At 37.6% G+C, this 16,327-nt stretch overlaps 1 protein-coding gene across 1 annotated transcript in view; it reads left to right on the top strand.

The window, feature by feature from the left end:
* Positions 1-16,327, top strand: part of CCDC50 (coiled-coil domain containing 50) — a 66,171-nt gene that overhangs the window by 42,040 nt on the left and 7,804 nt on the right. The window contains exons 7-11 of the mRNA XM_077754519.1: positions 1,783-2,310; positions 9,078-9,193; positions 9,589-9,633; positions 9,742-9,846; positions 11,698-11,777. Of these exons, the coding sequence (XP_077610645.1) occupies positions 1,783-2,310; positions 9,078-9,193; positions 9,589-9,633; positions 9,742-9,846; positions 11,698-11,777 (874 nt within the window). The remainder of the gene's footprint in view (positions 1-1,782; positions 2,311-9,077; positions 9,194-9,588; positions 9,634-9,741; positions 9,847-11,697; positions 11,778-16,327) is intronic.

Below are 16,327 nucleotides of genomic sequence, written 5' to 3'. Positions count from 1 at the left end.
AGGCAGACTTCATTCATGCATCTCTTTATGAGGACATTGGTATTAACACTAAGCCATTGTTCCTTGGATGCAGTTATCATTTAAGTAGCTAGCTAATATTATATTAATAATTCATAGCAGTAGTCAATTGATTCTCAGTTGTCAAGACACACTTAAAATAATAGTTTGGTAACATAATAGATACTTTTTTTTTTATCATAGAGAGTAATTGTTCTATTTCACTTTTGCTTTATGTAAAAAATAAAAAATTCTTCATATGATTTTAGAAAACAGACCTTAATTTAGATATCACCTTTTAAGCAAATTTCCTTTTTGTCTGGAAAGCTCAAGAGGAAACAATTTGAAGTTTTTGAGAAGCTTTATGGCATCAGTGGTACGTTTAGCACAGATGTCCTCTTTCTCAGTTCCTTTATTAGATTAACAATAACAAACCTAACAAAAACATGAAACAAAACCCCTAAAAACTGAGAAAATGTATAGTCCTTTATTTCCTCTACATCCCATCAAATTGGGGTAGCTGTTTCAGGTGCAATTCAGCACGTGAGTAATTTCAGTAGGGAGCAAACGTTAGATAACTTAATAGTTTTCTTAGAATTAGAATTTTTTTTTCTTTATTTATTTTGAGAGAGCACAAGAGGAAGAGAGAGAGACAGAGAGAGAGAGGGGGAGAGAATTCCAAGCAGGCTCCACACTGTCAGTGAAGAGCTCAATTTAGGATTTGAACTCACAAACCATGAGATCATGACCTGAGCCAAAATCAAGAGTTGGATGCCTAACTGACCAAGCCACTCAGGGGCCCCATGATTTCTTTTTAATACAGAATGTACTAAGGGTCTTAGAAAATGTTAAATATGCTCTGCAAGGAGCTTCCTTCATTTTCACAGTAGTCTTGTGCCTGAATGAGACTATACAAAGCACTCCTCTATATGCTGTTACTGAAATTTATGTTGCATTTGGGACTTATATATTTAGCACATTCTGTATTTTTATACAAAGGATACAGCATCGGAAAGTTTTTTGAAGTGAATGTAGGGCTGGAAGGGGCTCCTTTTCCTGTAATCTTTTATGGGATCCCTTTTTAATTTTTCACTCTGCAGAATTTAAGTAAGTTTGGGAGCAGAGTTATACCTGAAGATAACAGGGTCATTTATTCACTTAAAATTCTCTACTCCTTCCCCTTCCACATTGAACTGCATGGCTGGGAATGCTTGTTTTGGCCATCTCAGGAGAGAGAGTAGGGGAATACTAAAACCTGGGTCATTTCTCAGACCCTAAAGGAAACTAGCAATGTTCTGATAGAGATTTATTGTCATTTCCAATAAGAATATTTGAAAGCCTCTTCCTGGAAAGCTTAGTTATCACAAAGCTTACTTGTTTTCTGTTTTGTGAGACTCCCTCAACCCCTACTTTCCCTCCATAGTACTTCCAAATTGATTTTATACATAGAGTTTAACATGTAACAGCCTTGGTTTTTGTTATTGGCAAATATTAAAGTACTATATTAAGTCTCCCTAATCATAATCAAACTCGTCTTTCAGATTTAAGATATTTCACATAATTTTAGCCTTTTACCTTCTTGACCATTTCCCAGAATCCTTCATCTATGCATGGACCATTCCAGTAAATGCCCATTCCCTCTTTACAGTTTGTTAAGTTGAAAAAGTAATCTCCTCCGTTTTAAAATACATTAAACGTGGGCCCTGTCTTTCCTGTGTGGTGAGTTCATACTCTCATTACGTTAACCTACATTTCTATTTTTCACATCCCTCCACTTCCACTCAGACCAGCCACAGTCAAGGAGGGCAAGGGAACTGGGTTCTGGAGTCTCAAGGTCTTGTAGACTCCAAAGTGATGGAAACGCTGTGAAGCAAAGGAAACAGAAGCCCCAACATCCAGCGGAGAACTCGGAAGAGCTGGAAGATTATTGTTCATCAGGGAAATGTATGTCCTCCTATAGCTCGGGCAAAGTGAGGGGCAGTCCCCAAGTTGACTCTGAGCAGCATGAAAGGAAACGGGCCGATCATGAGAGACTTTGGAGACCTCCGCTTCCCAAGATCAGTGGTGAGGTGTTTCTGAGCACTGGATTTGATGACCGGGAGGCTAAGAGTAGCCATCGAACTCGGAATTGGGAAAAATTGTCCAGACACCAAGACCGACTGTCACCCAAGTCTTCACAGAAAGCAGGGCTTCCTTGCAAGGAAGCTGTGTATGGGAGGGACCATGGGCAAGGTGAGCACAGAGAAAGGAAACACAGGCCCAGGACTCCTCCCTTCTCAGAGAGTGAGAAACGGCTCCAACTCCATGACACAGGTAATAAAGGACAGTCGTGCTGAAAATCCTGGTATCACGTATATACATACAAGCAAATGTACTTAATAAGCATCTTCACCAACCCATTCTTTTACTCTCTAGTTTGTATTCATGGCTTTGAAACAAATTCTGGAGCCAAATATTGTAAAAGGTATCTACTTAGTATCAAGTGTATAGGAAGAAGAAACATATTTGTACATTTCTACTACTGCCTTCTAAGAAAAACACACCAATTCCTTACAAAGTCCTTCCAGCCCCACGCTGCAGTGGACGTGCCCATCCCAGATATAGTTCTTCATTTGCCAATACCATACACCAGAGAGTAAGATACCAAATCACAGCTCCTATATTTCTGGATGTAAGTCAGATCTTTTGACACCGTCTTCGTATTATTTGCCTAACTAGAAAATCAGCAAGGCTGGAATTCCTAGCTTCTCTTGATCTTCTCTTTCCCATATGTAAAGTGAGAGATCAGATAGGCATTCTCTTATAACAGCATATTTCAAATTGTGGGCCTCGGTCTACTTTTGTCAGAATCAGCCAGGCTGCTTCCTAAAGATGCAGCTTTCTGGATCTCACACATATTATCATGTCTGTAGTTTCTCCTGGCAATTTGGACTCGTTTTAGACCTGAGGTGATTTTTCTGTACTTAAAGTTTGAAGATCATTTCCTTAAATTACTTTCTAGGCTCTAACCATCAACAACTCTAATGTTATAGTTGGTGTTCTGAAATGCCAGTATTGGGTAAGTTCTTGGCATTTGTTTGGGAGTAAGGTGAATATTCTGGCATGTCGGAAGCTTACCTCTGAAGTCCTTCATTGACCCAGTAATGGTTCTCTCTGTTCTTATCTGGAAACTGCTGTGTGGTGATGTTTGCCTTGTATTCTACCACTGTAAGTCATAATTAGACCATACTCCTCTCCTGGCTCTACTATACTCTCATTGAAGTTTTATGGAGATGCAAGGGTTATTGGAGAGTACCAAGGAGGTATCCCTTCTTATTTTCCTCCTCCTTGTTGCCCAGCCAACCTCTGCTTCTGGGTCTGGAAACTGGTTTCTAGGTTGCATATTCAGATTGATTTAGTTGGTTTCTCCTGTCGTGTTATCTCTTTCTATCATGTTAGTCATTTAGTTATTAAAAGACTTGGTCATAAAGAAAATGAAAATTCAGTTCAGCAACCATATTGAGTATCTGCTGAAAATATTCTTGCCTCAGGCTTTATGTTTGTGGATATATGCTTGGATCTGAGCCTCAAAGGGTTAATAAGTGAAGCCATAAAGATGGAGTGAAAGTAAACAAAGTCATAAATTAGATATACTTTGGGAGAAGAGGAGAAGAGATAAGATCTGTCTAGAGTAAGTTATTACTATATTCGAACGTAGAAAGACTCGTTGGAGTCCTAACATGGGGGAGAGTTGCCCTAGCCTCTGCATTTCTGATTCTGTGATTCTGACCTTTTCAGAGTGCTCTGAGGACTGGTTAATCTTTAACGGCTTTTAGTTATTCTTGAGGGTTTCTTAAACAGGCTTAGGACGAGTAAAACTAATGTGTAATGAAACACTGACTCACAACCCTACTACTGGAATTGTGGGTAAACCCCCCAGTGACCCAGCACAGTGGTTTAAAAAAACAAGGTGGCTGGGCAGGTACTCAGATGGCTACAACATAGCTGCTGGTCTGTCATTTTATATTCAACTTTAGAAATTCTATCTTCCTATTGTGACCCTATAAGTAGAAGGTTACATTAAAATGCAATTACTAAATACTGGTGTCTATTCTTGTTTTTGTAAAAGCACAGTTCTTAAAGTTGTTGGTATACACCAAAGTTTTATTTAACTTAATGATTAAGAAACTAGCAGAATGACAAAGAGCTAGTGAGAGAATTCAAGGGCAGGCTTTTTTAGGCAGTTGAAAAAAGAATGCAAAATACAGTTATTAAACTAAATATAAGATTGTCTAACTTTCTAAAAGACAGTAAAACCATAACATCTTTGAGGGTAACTTCTCTAATAAGCTACTAAATCATAATAGTGAATTGATTTTTCTACAGGTTAACTTCCAGCCTCTCAGGGACATAAAACACGTGTACATTTCTGCTAGGACATCCCTTAAGTTTCAGACTGGCTTATTAAAACATATTCTTGCATAATAACCAATAATCTGTCAGCCATCATTTTACCTTATCTCAAGCTTGCAATAGGTTTGTCTTAACCACTAGTACTTTTAACAGTTTCATTCCGTGAGAATTTAAAGGTAAGTTTTATTTGTGTTTGTTGGGGAAGACCATTTTTGGGGAAGGTCTTTGTGTCCTTAAACTGGATAACGATGAACAGGAGACAAGCGAGGATTAGATTAAGAATTGAATGTGAAGCTGTTAAGTATGGCTCACCTGATCTTTTGAAAGCAAGTTTTTGGATTGTTAAGGCTACCAAGATGAAAGCAGCCATTTAATTAATTTCCTTCAACTAATTGCGTTGTAAAAAAATTTTAAAGCATCTCTGTTTTCTATAATGAGGTGTACAGCCTTACGTTGTACTATCTGACATTGTAGTATCTGAAGTTCCTTCTTCATACTTACATAAGCTCTTTATACCTCTGATACAAGGCGTACTACATTTAGTGGGCAGTCCTGGCAGTCCAGAAATCTAGTATTTTATGGAGATTTTCTGCTTATGAGACATGTGAATTCCAGTGATATATCAGTAGTTCACATAAAGTCTTTATGCGCTAGATATTTGGGACTGAGAGAGGTTATCTCAGATACTTACTAATTAACCATTCATTCATGAATTCATTCATTTATATTGAGGTATAGTTAATGTACATTAACTAATATTAACATATTAGTTGAAGCTCTACAACATAATGATTCCATATTTGTGTATATTACAAAATGTTCACAAAAGTCTAGTTAACATTTATCACCATATGTAGGCACAAGGTTTTTTTTTTCTTATAATGAGAACTTTTAAGATGTACTCTCTTAGCAACTTTCAGATATGCAGTACAATATTAATTATTAACAATAACTGATATACAGTGAATGCAATTAACTGTAGTCATCATGCCCCTTTATTTTAAACTGGAAGTGTGTACCTTTCGGCCCCTTTCACCAATTTTCCCCGCTCCCTGCCCTCTGCCCCTGGCAACTCCCAGTCTGTTCTCTGTATCTATAAGCATTTGTTTTGTTTTGTTTTTTAATGATTCTGCATATAATTGAGATCATAAGGTATTTGTCTTTCTCTGACTCATTTCACTTAGCATGATGCCATCAAATTCTGTCCATGTTGTTGCAGATGGCAGGATGTCCTTTTTTATGGCTAGATAATATTAATTGTATGTATACCACAGTTTTCTCTCTCCATTCATATGTTGAATGACACTTAGATTGTTTCCATGTCTTAGCTTTTGTACATAATGCTGCAGTGAACATGGGGATGCAGATATCTTTTTGAGTTAGTGCTTTTTGTTTCTTTCAGATAAAAACCCAAATGTGGAATTGCTGGATCACATGGTAGTCCTATTTTTAATTTTTTGCGGAACCTCCATACTGTTTTCCATAGGGGCTCTTCCAGTTTATATTCTCACCAACAGTGCATGGGGGTCCTTTCCTCCACATCCTCACCAACAGTTACTATGTCTTGTCTTTTTGATAATAGTCATTCTAACAGGTATAAAATGATATTTTGTCATGGTTTTGATTTGCATTTTTCTGATGATTAGTGATGTTGAGCACCTTTTCATGTTACTGTCAGCCATCTGTATGCCTTCTTTAGAAAAATGTGTATTCAGTTCCTCTGCCCATTTTTTTTTTTTTGAAGTTTATTTATTTTTGAGAGAGAGAGTGAGAGAGAGAGACAGAGTAAGCATGAGTTGGGGAGGGGCAGAGAGAGGTGGGGGACAAAGCATCCAAAGTGGACTCTGTGCTGAGAGTAGTGAGAGCAGTGAGTCTGATGTGGGTCTTGACCTCTCGAACCATGAGATCACGACCTGAGCCAAAGTCAGACACACTTAACTGACTGAGCCACTCAGGCATTCTGCCCATTTTTAAATCAAATTGTATTTTGCTATTGCATTGTATGGGTTCTTTATATATTTTGGGTAGTAACCTCATATCATATTTGCAAATATTTTCTCTTCATAGGTTACTTTTTCATTTTGTGAATGGCTTCCTTTGCTGAGCAGAAGCATCTTAGTTTGATGTGGTCCCACTTGTTTATTTTTACTTGTGTCACCTTTACTTTTGTGTCAAATAAAAAAAATCGTCCCTAAGCGCTTATGTTTTCTTCTAGGAATTTTATGGCTTCAGGTCTTACGTTCAAGTCTATAAGCCATTTGAGTTAGTTTTTGTATATGGTATAAGAAAATGGTCTAGTTTCACTCTTTTGCATGTATCCAGTTTTCCAGCACCATTTGTGAAGAGACCATCATTTCCCCATCATATATTCTTGATTTCTTTGTCATAGATTAATTGCGCATGTATGCACAGATTTATTTCTGGGTGCTCTCTTCTATTCCATTGACCTATGTTTCATTCTCTTTTAAACTGCCTGGAGGTGACCATCTTATCACCCTGTTGAACCAAATAAGTCTTTTCATTTGACTGTTTGATTTGAATGTCTTCCAAGTGTCTTTGATAGGAATAAAAATATTTTCTCAGTGAATTCAGTGTAGAGGAAAAGGCATAAGAAGGGAGAAGGTTTAGTGAACACATCCCACTCTGTTGTTTCTTTCACTGGGGGCAAAATGGAAGGAGTTAGGCATAAGTGTGTCAGACTCAACAAGGCCTTTAGGTGTTTGTTGAAGTGCCCTTTTTCTATAGGTAGGAGCATAGTATCACAACCTCTTTCCACAGACTTTATCCAATGCCAACTTTCCTCTCTAATTCCATTTCTTTTCCCTGAAATATTGGTTTCTAGTTATGAACAAACTAATCATAACTCAGGGAGGTTTATATTTCATTTAAATATGATCTGCTCTTATGAGTATCCCTCTGTTTCCTGACTGTCCCAAACCACTCAGAAACCCGGGCTAAACCTAGCCCAGCCCAGCAATATAAGATTCAGTAGCTCTAGAGATGATGGGAGGTGGAAATGGATTTGGTATTCTGGGTACACAGGAGCTAAATGCCTGAAGCTAAGAAAGCCAGGTTTAATAGTCTATATTTGTGGGAGAGACAGATGAGTCTGTGGCTTTTGGATTTACCACAGAGCTAAGTTCAAAGCTCTACAAAGAGAGGCTTCACCAGATAATTTAAATTTCTTCATGTGCCCAGAATTTAGCTGTATTCTTTTTACTTTTTGTTTAAAGCAAGAGAATCAAGTGTATGAGGCATTTTGATGAAAATTAATGTATGGTTATTTTGATGGACATAATACAGTAAACTAATAGTTTCAGTGCCAATTTCAAGTAAGAATCAATTGTTAAGATTTAAAACAATTAACCTGAACTACCAAAGGCCAGATCTCATTCAGGTTACTTAAAGAGTCCTTCAGGTTTGAGTCAAATATTTATATATTTATTTAAAGTGCCTCAGGTGGTTTTAATATATAGCTAGGGCTGAGAATCACTGATACAAAGAAGTAGGTAATTAGGAGTACATTTTCTTTTTTCCTTCAATAATCCATTTATTGAAAGTCACTATTCCAGATGGTTAATCTTGTTCATGTCATTAAAATGTTTTATTACTTCTGAATATAATACATTCACATCATTGCATAATTATTTTTTTTATTGTTTGTTTATTTTAGAGAGAGAGAGAGATGCAGTGTGCGACTTGGGGAGGGGCAGAGAGAGAGAGGATAGACACAGAATCGGAAGCAGGCCCCAGGCTCTGAACTGTCAGCACAGAGCCCGACGCGGGGCTTGAACTCAGAAGCCATGAGATCATGACCTGAGCCAAAGTTGGACACTTAAGTGACTGAGCCACCCAGGAGCCCCAATAATTCTAATTTATAAAGAATACCTAGGGGGAAATATCTGCAGTGTTGGAATAAACATTAGCAAATCCCACTTGATTAAAAGTTATGAAAAGAATACATGCTGCTTATAAAATTTCATAGTAAAAGGCCAAAATTCCCCACCAGTACCCCATGTTCCTTTTTTCTCAGAGGAGTAGACATGTAAGGTCATTATGTTCTCTGGTATTTCCCTTCTGTTATATCTTCCCTAAAATTTAGCAACAGCATTGAGCTGACCGAAGCTATAGGAGAGATCCAGAGCAGGTGGGTTTGCTGACTGTCATAGCAGAAGCCATGGTAGGGCCACCGTTTGGCGAACAGGGACTGTCATGTAACTCTCAGGTGATGCTGTTTCTGAAGTAAAGTATGCCGGGCTGAGTTTAGAAGACTCACTTCCTCCAGTCTTGACAGCCTAGCCTCTTTAAAACTCTGACTCTAGCTTTCTTGATTTTTTTTTTTTTAATTTCAGTAACCGAACCTTTTTTTTTTTTTCACTTGCTGTTTTGCAAAACCCTCACTTACAGTTCACTGTATGATTTCCTGCTATTGAAGATACGAAAGGGGAGTTTTTGCTGGGCATTTTTGGGTGGGTAACTTTGTTTAAATGTGTGGATAATCTGCACTGCCACTTCTGTGCCTAGGGGAAGAAATTATTTCAGGTGCACCCTACACTGAACTCTGTAGTGGTGGCAATATTGTCAATATTAGATACCAAAGAAACAAACAAACAAACAAAAAAAACAACAACCACTTTGCAACTTTTCAGAAAACAAATGCAGTCGCCTTATTACATTGAGTTTTCCAGGAATGAAGCCAAGAGGGATGAAAGAGGCCGCCTCTACCCCGTCACGAGTGGCCCACAGGGATCAGGAGTGGTATGATGCTGAAATTGCCAGAAAACTGCAAGAAGAAGAACTTTTGGTGAGCAAATTTTCATGCAGAAGTTTAGGTGATCATCACTAGATTTTCTTAAATAAAATTTGAGATTCTGTAATAAGCATTGTGATCCTCTGTGAGTTGAGAAACTGATAGCTTCTTTGTGGGTGGAAAATCAAGGCAATGGGAATAGAGTGTCTAGTTTTACTTACTGAGTAAGCATTAGGAACAGAATTCCATATCCCTATCTGCTGTGGAATTTGATAAAAACAGGCCTGCTCTGGCTGGTGGCTGGTGAAAATATACCAGTTAAACTTCAAGGATGTTACTTGCAACTGCTTTGAAATGCTGGCTTATCTTTAGGTATGATTTTTAAAAATGGACAACACAGATTCTAATTAAATTTTTTTTATTTTTTATTTTTATTTTTTGTACCATAGGCTACCCAGGTGGACATGAGAGCGGCTCAAGTAGCCCAGGATGAGGTGAGTTCTTATTAGTTAATGAGTTTTTGAACAGTACTCTTTAGAAGTAGCCCAGTAATTTTCTGCCCACAACTCTGCAATCAGTGGTACTGACTGAGTTTTGTTTAGGAAATTGCTAGACTCCTCATGGCTGAAGAAAAGAAAGCTTACAAGAAAGCCAAGGAGAGGGAGAAATCATCTTTGGACAAAAAAAAGCATGACCCTGATTGGAAGGTAAATTCCTTTTATTATATTTTATTTTTTATTTTAAAATTTTTTAATTTTTTAATTAATTTAATTTTTGTAAAGGGGACTCTGCTTTTAGGGTAAGTTTTCCCAGTGTATTTGGGGTGTACAAGTTACCTGTATTGCATATGTGAATCCGACTTGTGAAAGTTATTTCATTATGAAAAAATCCTAATTCTTCAAAGTAACCATGAAAAGTAACCGCTAAGACTGAAAAATTCATTCCACTCATTTTAATAGCAGTTAAGTTGCACGTGCCACTGGTTGTGAGTAATCTAAGTTTTACTAATATTTACCTTTCAGGAGAATGTAGTATTTTCACATGGTTTCATATTTCCCCAGTGGCCTTTTCTTTCTCTCTCTGCTTTCTCTCTGTGCTTTTGGTGTCCATCCGTGATCGAGTACCCACTGTTTGTCTTTCCTCTACATAACTTGATCCATGGCAGGCTGACGGCTACCACAGCACCCATCTCATGTCAGAGTGTAGGAACTGTCTAGCATGAGCGTGGACTGTTGTTTTCCCCTCATTAATCAGCAACACTAGACAAAATGGTTAGTGACTGCCGTTCATTCTGCTGCGAAGGAATCTAATTGTTGCACGAGGTGGGTGCAAGTTCAGTTTAACAGACTTCACTCATTAGTTACTGTGTGTACTGCGCCACTCAGGACTTCCAGGGAGAGACAAAGATATATTTTCCTCATAATAATATATAATGTAGGACAAAGACAAACTTGGCAGCTAACAAATACAGGGTCGACTCGACTGAAGAAAGCACAGAAGAACAGTGGAGTTGTGGGGGCCAAGAATTCCACAGTAGAGGCTTTTCAGGGAGGGAGTTGGTCCTCATCCTGGGAGGATGCAGCTGGGGTGTGTACCCGTGACACAGTTCCTGTTGAGCTCTGTCTGTTCTCTCTTTCTCTCTCGTACTCTCTCTCCAACAAGTTCCTTCCTTGGATCTCTGGTTCGGTCAGTCTCAGCTTGATCAGGAGGAAAAAAAGGATGTAGAAAACATGATCCTAGTATTGCTCTGCTATTTCCTGTTGCTCAGTTATTCAGTTGTCAGTCGAAAAACAAATGAAAGTATTATTTCCATGTTATTTATAGGTATCATCTTCTTTCACCCTCTTAGTAATTCAGGATTTTTCCTGATGTATTTCATTTTAGTAGAAGGGCTCCCAAATGCTTCTGCTGTATACACGTAAGCTACAATGATTGCCCGGAAGTTACTCATATTCTTTGTTAACGCAGCTATGAAGGAGTAGGTATTTTTGAGGATTGCACATCAGGCAAGTAAAGGGGGAAAGGCCACATTTCTAGCAAGTGTTCCAGCAAATTAGAGCCTAATTTCTAGATTCTGTAATTGGTGCTAGTATAGTTCTTCTCTTAAAAAGACTGATTGAATGTTCCTTAGTTTCCTAGTTTGAAAATCACCATCCCCAAGTCAGATGTTCAGAAATAAGTTTAAGGACACAGACCTACATTCCACAGACTGGAAGTTCTGGTCCGCCGCTGTGCAGCTGTTGTGTTAATAATGGGTGGCTGGGTATCCTCCTGTGGGGGAGCATGTTCATGCGTATTTAGCTCATTCATCTGGCCGCACTGACAGCTTCCAGCATACTTTTGTGACTGTGGATTGTTTTTTTTTTTTTTAATCTTTGAGTGGCCACATATAAAAATATCGTATGTTGTTCAACTGAATGTAAGTAACTTGAAATTACTAGAGTTTGGCATCAATTAGATATTTTCTAAATCCAATAATCTTACTCTTTGTTTTCTGTTTTCTACATGTGTGTTTTTCTTTTTCTTTTCCTTTTTTTCCTTTTTTTTTCTGTTGATAGCCAAAAACAACTAAATCGGCACATTCAAAGTCAAAAGAGAGTGATGACCCTCACCGTTCTAAGAATGACAGGCCAGCACGGTAAGATGACACCTGAAGAGGGGAGTGAGGAACTTGACTTTGGGGTGAGTAAGGAGATGTGGATTGTCTGAGAAGAGTGTTCTTGGGAGAGGAGATCCAGAAATTGGCAGCTGTGAGATGGTATCAAGTCTTGTAGGATTATTCTCAAACTTTGTTTGCATTCTTAAATTGGGTTGAACAAGTCAAATCAGGAAAACGATCATTTTACCAGAAACTAGGGTATATAAAGAATGATATGCTTTTTTGGTCAGACCAGTTTCTGTCTGTCGGCTGAGAAGGGATGAGATTAACGTTTTTCCTGTAAAATCTCAGGTTATAAAGTGGTACCATGGTCACAGTGGTATGTGCATGATATGTACACATGCTTAAATTCATTTCTGTAGGAGTCTCGAAGCCTTGGCAAACACTTAACTTGAGTCATGACGGACTATTCTAAACCCCACTAGGTCACGTTGCTGCGGCTGCGGTTAGACGTACTTTCTGACCGCTCTCAAACAGCCTCGGGGTTTTGCTAATGGACTGGTTGCTGTCTTTCTACCTAAGTGTAGACAACATTTAAGTCGCTGGGGAAGTGGAAAGCAATCTTTTTTTTTGGTCTTTTATGATTTTTGTTGCTTTTCAAAACAATACATGATTCGAATAGAGAGAATATTTTATACAAAAAGACAAAAGTAACACGAAATCTAACAATTTAAAAATTTACTCTATTAAAACCTTAAATTTTGGTCGTAATTATTAATATCTGTTTTAATTCTAACACATGAATTTTTTCACACTGAACAACATATAATGTTGTTGCCACTCAGTGCCCACATGTAAGCTGCTAGACTTGTTTTCTTAAAGTGAATATATTTAGTGTCTTTTAAAAAGCCATAGTCTATTTTTAAATTCACGGACTTTCAGAAAGTATCTTTTGGAAAATTACATCAGGTTTGTAAAGCTCTTAGGGCAGCACTAGTATGTTCTATCAATTGTATAAAGTTGGTTCTTCTTGTCTTTTAGTTAAGCACATGCCAGAGGTTTTTTTTAAGGCAAACTTTATAATTATTTAGTTTTATTTTCATCCCTGCAATATTCAAGTTAAATAAAAAGTAACTCCTCTGTTCTCAGTAGGTTAATAGGTGTGGTTTATTATGCTTCCTTTAGTCAGCTGAATTAAAATCTTTAGGTTTACTCTGCAATCTTCAGAATTGTGAGGCTCTTTAAAACACTAATAATTTTGACGTCAGATATGGTAGAACAATCTGGAATGGCTATTTAAAAAGATGCATTAAAGTTAAAAACAGGTTTCTGAAATATAGCATGTACTTTTATTTATCTATCTATTTATCATTCTATCTATTTATTTATTTTTTATTTGTTTAATGTTTTTTCTTTATTTCTGAGAAGGAGCGAGACAGTGTGAGCAGGGGCGGGTCAGAGAGAGAGGGAGATACTGAATCTGAAGCAGGCTCCAGGCTCTGAGCTAGCTGTTAGCACAGAGCCCGACGTGGGGCTCGAACCCATGAACCATGAGATCATGACCTGAGCCAAAGTCAGATGCTTAACCGACTAAGCCACCTAGGCGCCCCTAACATATACTTTTAAAAATATTTGGCATACTGAAAGAATGAATAATCAAATGATCCTGTATTAAAAATGGCTATTATAAAGGCAAAAAAGTGACCTATGACTGATAGAACTGACTTGAGGGGAACATTTGTCTTTAAATATCAGTTACAGAAAGATATTATGTGTAGATACAGATATAAATATAGGTGACAAAACAAAAATGAAAATTTTATGAACTCTGTATTTTCATAGTTAAAAATCAAGCCTATTATTATGGGTGCCTTAGACAACTAATACTGGAATATATGCTTTCTGATTAGCCTATGATTTCCTCTCTCACACTTTCTTCCTTTTTTTTTCCCTCCTTCACATTTAATTATGGTGGGTTTAGTTCTAGCTATTTCACAGAAAGAGATGGTTTCAAGGCTGGAAACACATGAAGCTTCCTGTGCCTGGAAGTTTACTTCAGTGTGGTGGTAGTAGTAGAGGGAGAACGGTTATCGTGAGGAGCTTGCGACATTCATGGTCAAGAGTCAGTTTCTTTATCCGTTACAAGATTTTCTACTCTCTCTAAAGAAATGGAGAATCAGCTGGTGATCTGAATTAACTTCAACTCTTATCATAGAGGAAGCAGCAGTTAGCAAGAAAGTACCGTTTCTTCTTTGCATGAAATTTATCATCTACACAAGTATACAAACAGCTATTATCATGTTGAATGCTTTGGATGAAAAGTGCATGGTATTATAAGAGAATAAGGAGACAGCCTAGTCTGGGCATCTAGGAGGGCCTCTTAAATGACTTCTGAGTAAATTCTGAAAGGTATTTTGCCTCTGTTGCTAACTTAAACATTTAAATCATTTCATGAGAACAACGGGAAACAGGTGTCCCTAATACATCCAAAACTATGACACAAACTGTTGGTTAACAAGATTTTTCTAATTTTGGATGTGAATACCCTTCACTTTAAAACAACTGTCTCCAGTGCAGTGAATCTGTTCAGTAGGGACCACTAAATACCATGAGCCAACATTTGTTCTCAGTGTAATCAGAAACTAAGCAGAGCAGCATGTGAAGAGACCGAGGGCATATTCTAGAGTGACTCGTTTTGTCCTTGTGTGGAGACCCTAGTGGAGGTGTGGGAGTTTTGCACGGTGTTGCACATGTTGGCGTCCTTTTCCTTGATGAGGAATTGATGGTGAGGCAGTAACCATTGTTTGTTTATTTTTGAGAGTCCTCCCCATTATTTTTCTGGGTTTTGATCACTTAATATAAGAGTTATATAAAAAAGTAGAGACAAGGCTCTACTCCCTGATTCCCATTCCTTTTTTCTTGGGCCTAAGTTACTACTTTAACCACCTGTTTTTTGAAATTGAGTTTCTTAAGTCTAGATTCAGATTGTTTGTCTCAACTCCTCCTGCCAACTCATAGCACTACTTTTAAAGTAAATGTTATATCAGTTGACAATGAAAGAAAAACACTCTTTAATGTCTAATATTTGTTAAACACATAGTTCAAAGTGAAAAACAAGAAAAATGAAGAATACCGTATCATTTGTTATGCTCACATTAATTATATGTGTATAATAAATGCATGAAAGTATTAACACAAGCCAAATACCATTTGAAAGTTTAATATATAGACTGTGTGTGTGTGTGTGTGTGTGTAGTCTTGAATGCAGATACTGCTGCTAATAAAAATGCACATCTATGTAGCACAGCATAGTAAACAGCACAGATTTGAAGTCCGGGTGAGTTTGAACCCCAGCCTTGCCACTTAACAACTGTGTGAGCTTGAACAGATAACTTACTTCATCCCACCTAATTTAACTCTGAAATATCTTTATGACAGCTACTATGCAGACTTATCCTGCAAGTTAATAGAGATTATCTGAGTAGAACCCATGCCGCAGTCGTCAATATATATACAAGTTTGGATCCTATTATGACCTGTTGGAGACTCTGAATACCCAGGGAGAGACCTATTGCTTAGGGACAGAGGGAGAAATTTGAAATCACTTGTCTTTATTCTTCTATGACAGAGCCTTTGGACCAAGCTGATCATAACTTTCTAAATGGCAGTATACATTTAATGTGTGCCAGATTGCGTATATGGTTACAAAAAATATCCTAGGACATGGTTAGGTGTGTTTGGCACATTATGCTTCCGCGTCTGGTTCCATGCTGTTTGTAATGCAACATTTAAGTGTACCTTTGAGAAGCAACAACCAAAAAAAGGAGAGATTTTGTTCTTCATCAGCTCCAAATATTTGCAAAATGTCTATTTAACATAATTTTAGAAAAATAAAAATTTTGGAGTTGTAGAAATTTCCCAATGTTTATTTATATTTTGTCTTCTTTTGACATGAAAAGTTGCCAATGTGTGACTGTCCTTTCCTTCTCTAAGCTCTGCTTTGCCACCTAGTGGAGTTGGGAGCTTTGCTCTAAATTTTATATGCTGACCCATGTCCTCTCCCTCGCCTCTCCTACTTCCCTCTCCTCTCTCCTTACCTGACACCTGCCTTCCCTTTATTTTCTTCTTTCCTAAACTTTATTACTTCCCTTCTGTTCTTTCCTTTCTTCCTCTTTTTCTTCATAAAGCTTGCCAAAAGAAAGTAAATTTCTCCTTAACAGCAGAGGTCACATATCTCATTAATCTTTGTTTCCCTAGCCCTTAGTACAGTGCCCCACATGTATTAGGTGTTAAGTAAATATTTGTTTTTACTGAGTTATGTGCATCAAAGCAAAGGAACAGTAAAGTAAAATAATTTACTCCAAATGTTATGCAATAGGCCAAGAACTAAGATGAAAATTCTGCTACATTGTGGCTTTGCATTTCTACCAAAAAAAAAAAATAAAAAGTGTTTACCTTGCAGTCCAATGAGAAGTGGCTCTGTAGTCACCACTACTTAGACTCTCTCTTTAAATTCGTCTTCCCTTNAGGAGGGCACTTGTGGGGATGAGCACTGGGTGTTATATGGAAACCAACTTGACAATAAACTC

This window comes from Crocuta crocuta, unplaced genomic scaffold (assembly GCF_008692635.1).
Source record: "Crocuta crocuta isolate KB4526 unplaced genomic scaffold, BGI_CrCroc_1.0 scaffold70, whole genome shotgun sequence".
NCBI classification, from domain to species: Eukaryota; Metazoa; Chordata; class Mammalia; order Carnivora; family Hyaenidae; genus Crocuta; species Crocuta crocuta.
Note: the sequence above shows the minus strand (reverse complement) of the source record. Positions and strands in the feature narration are given on the sequence as shown.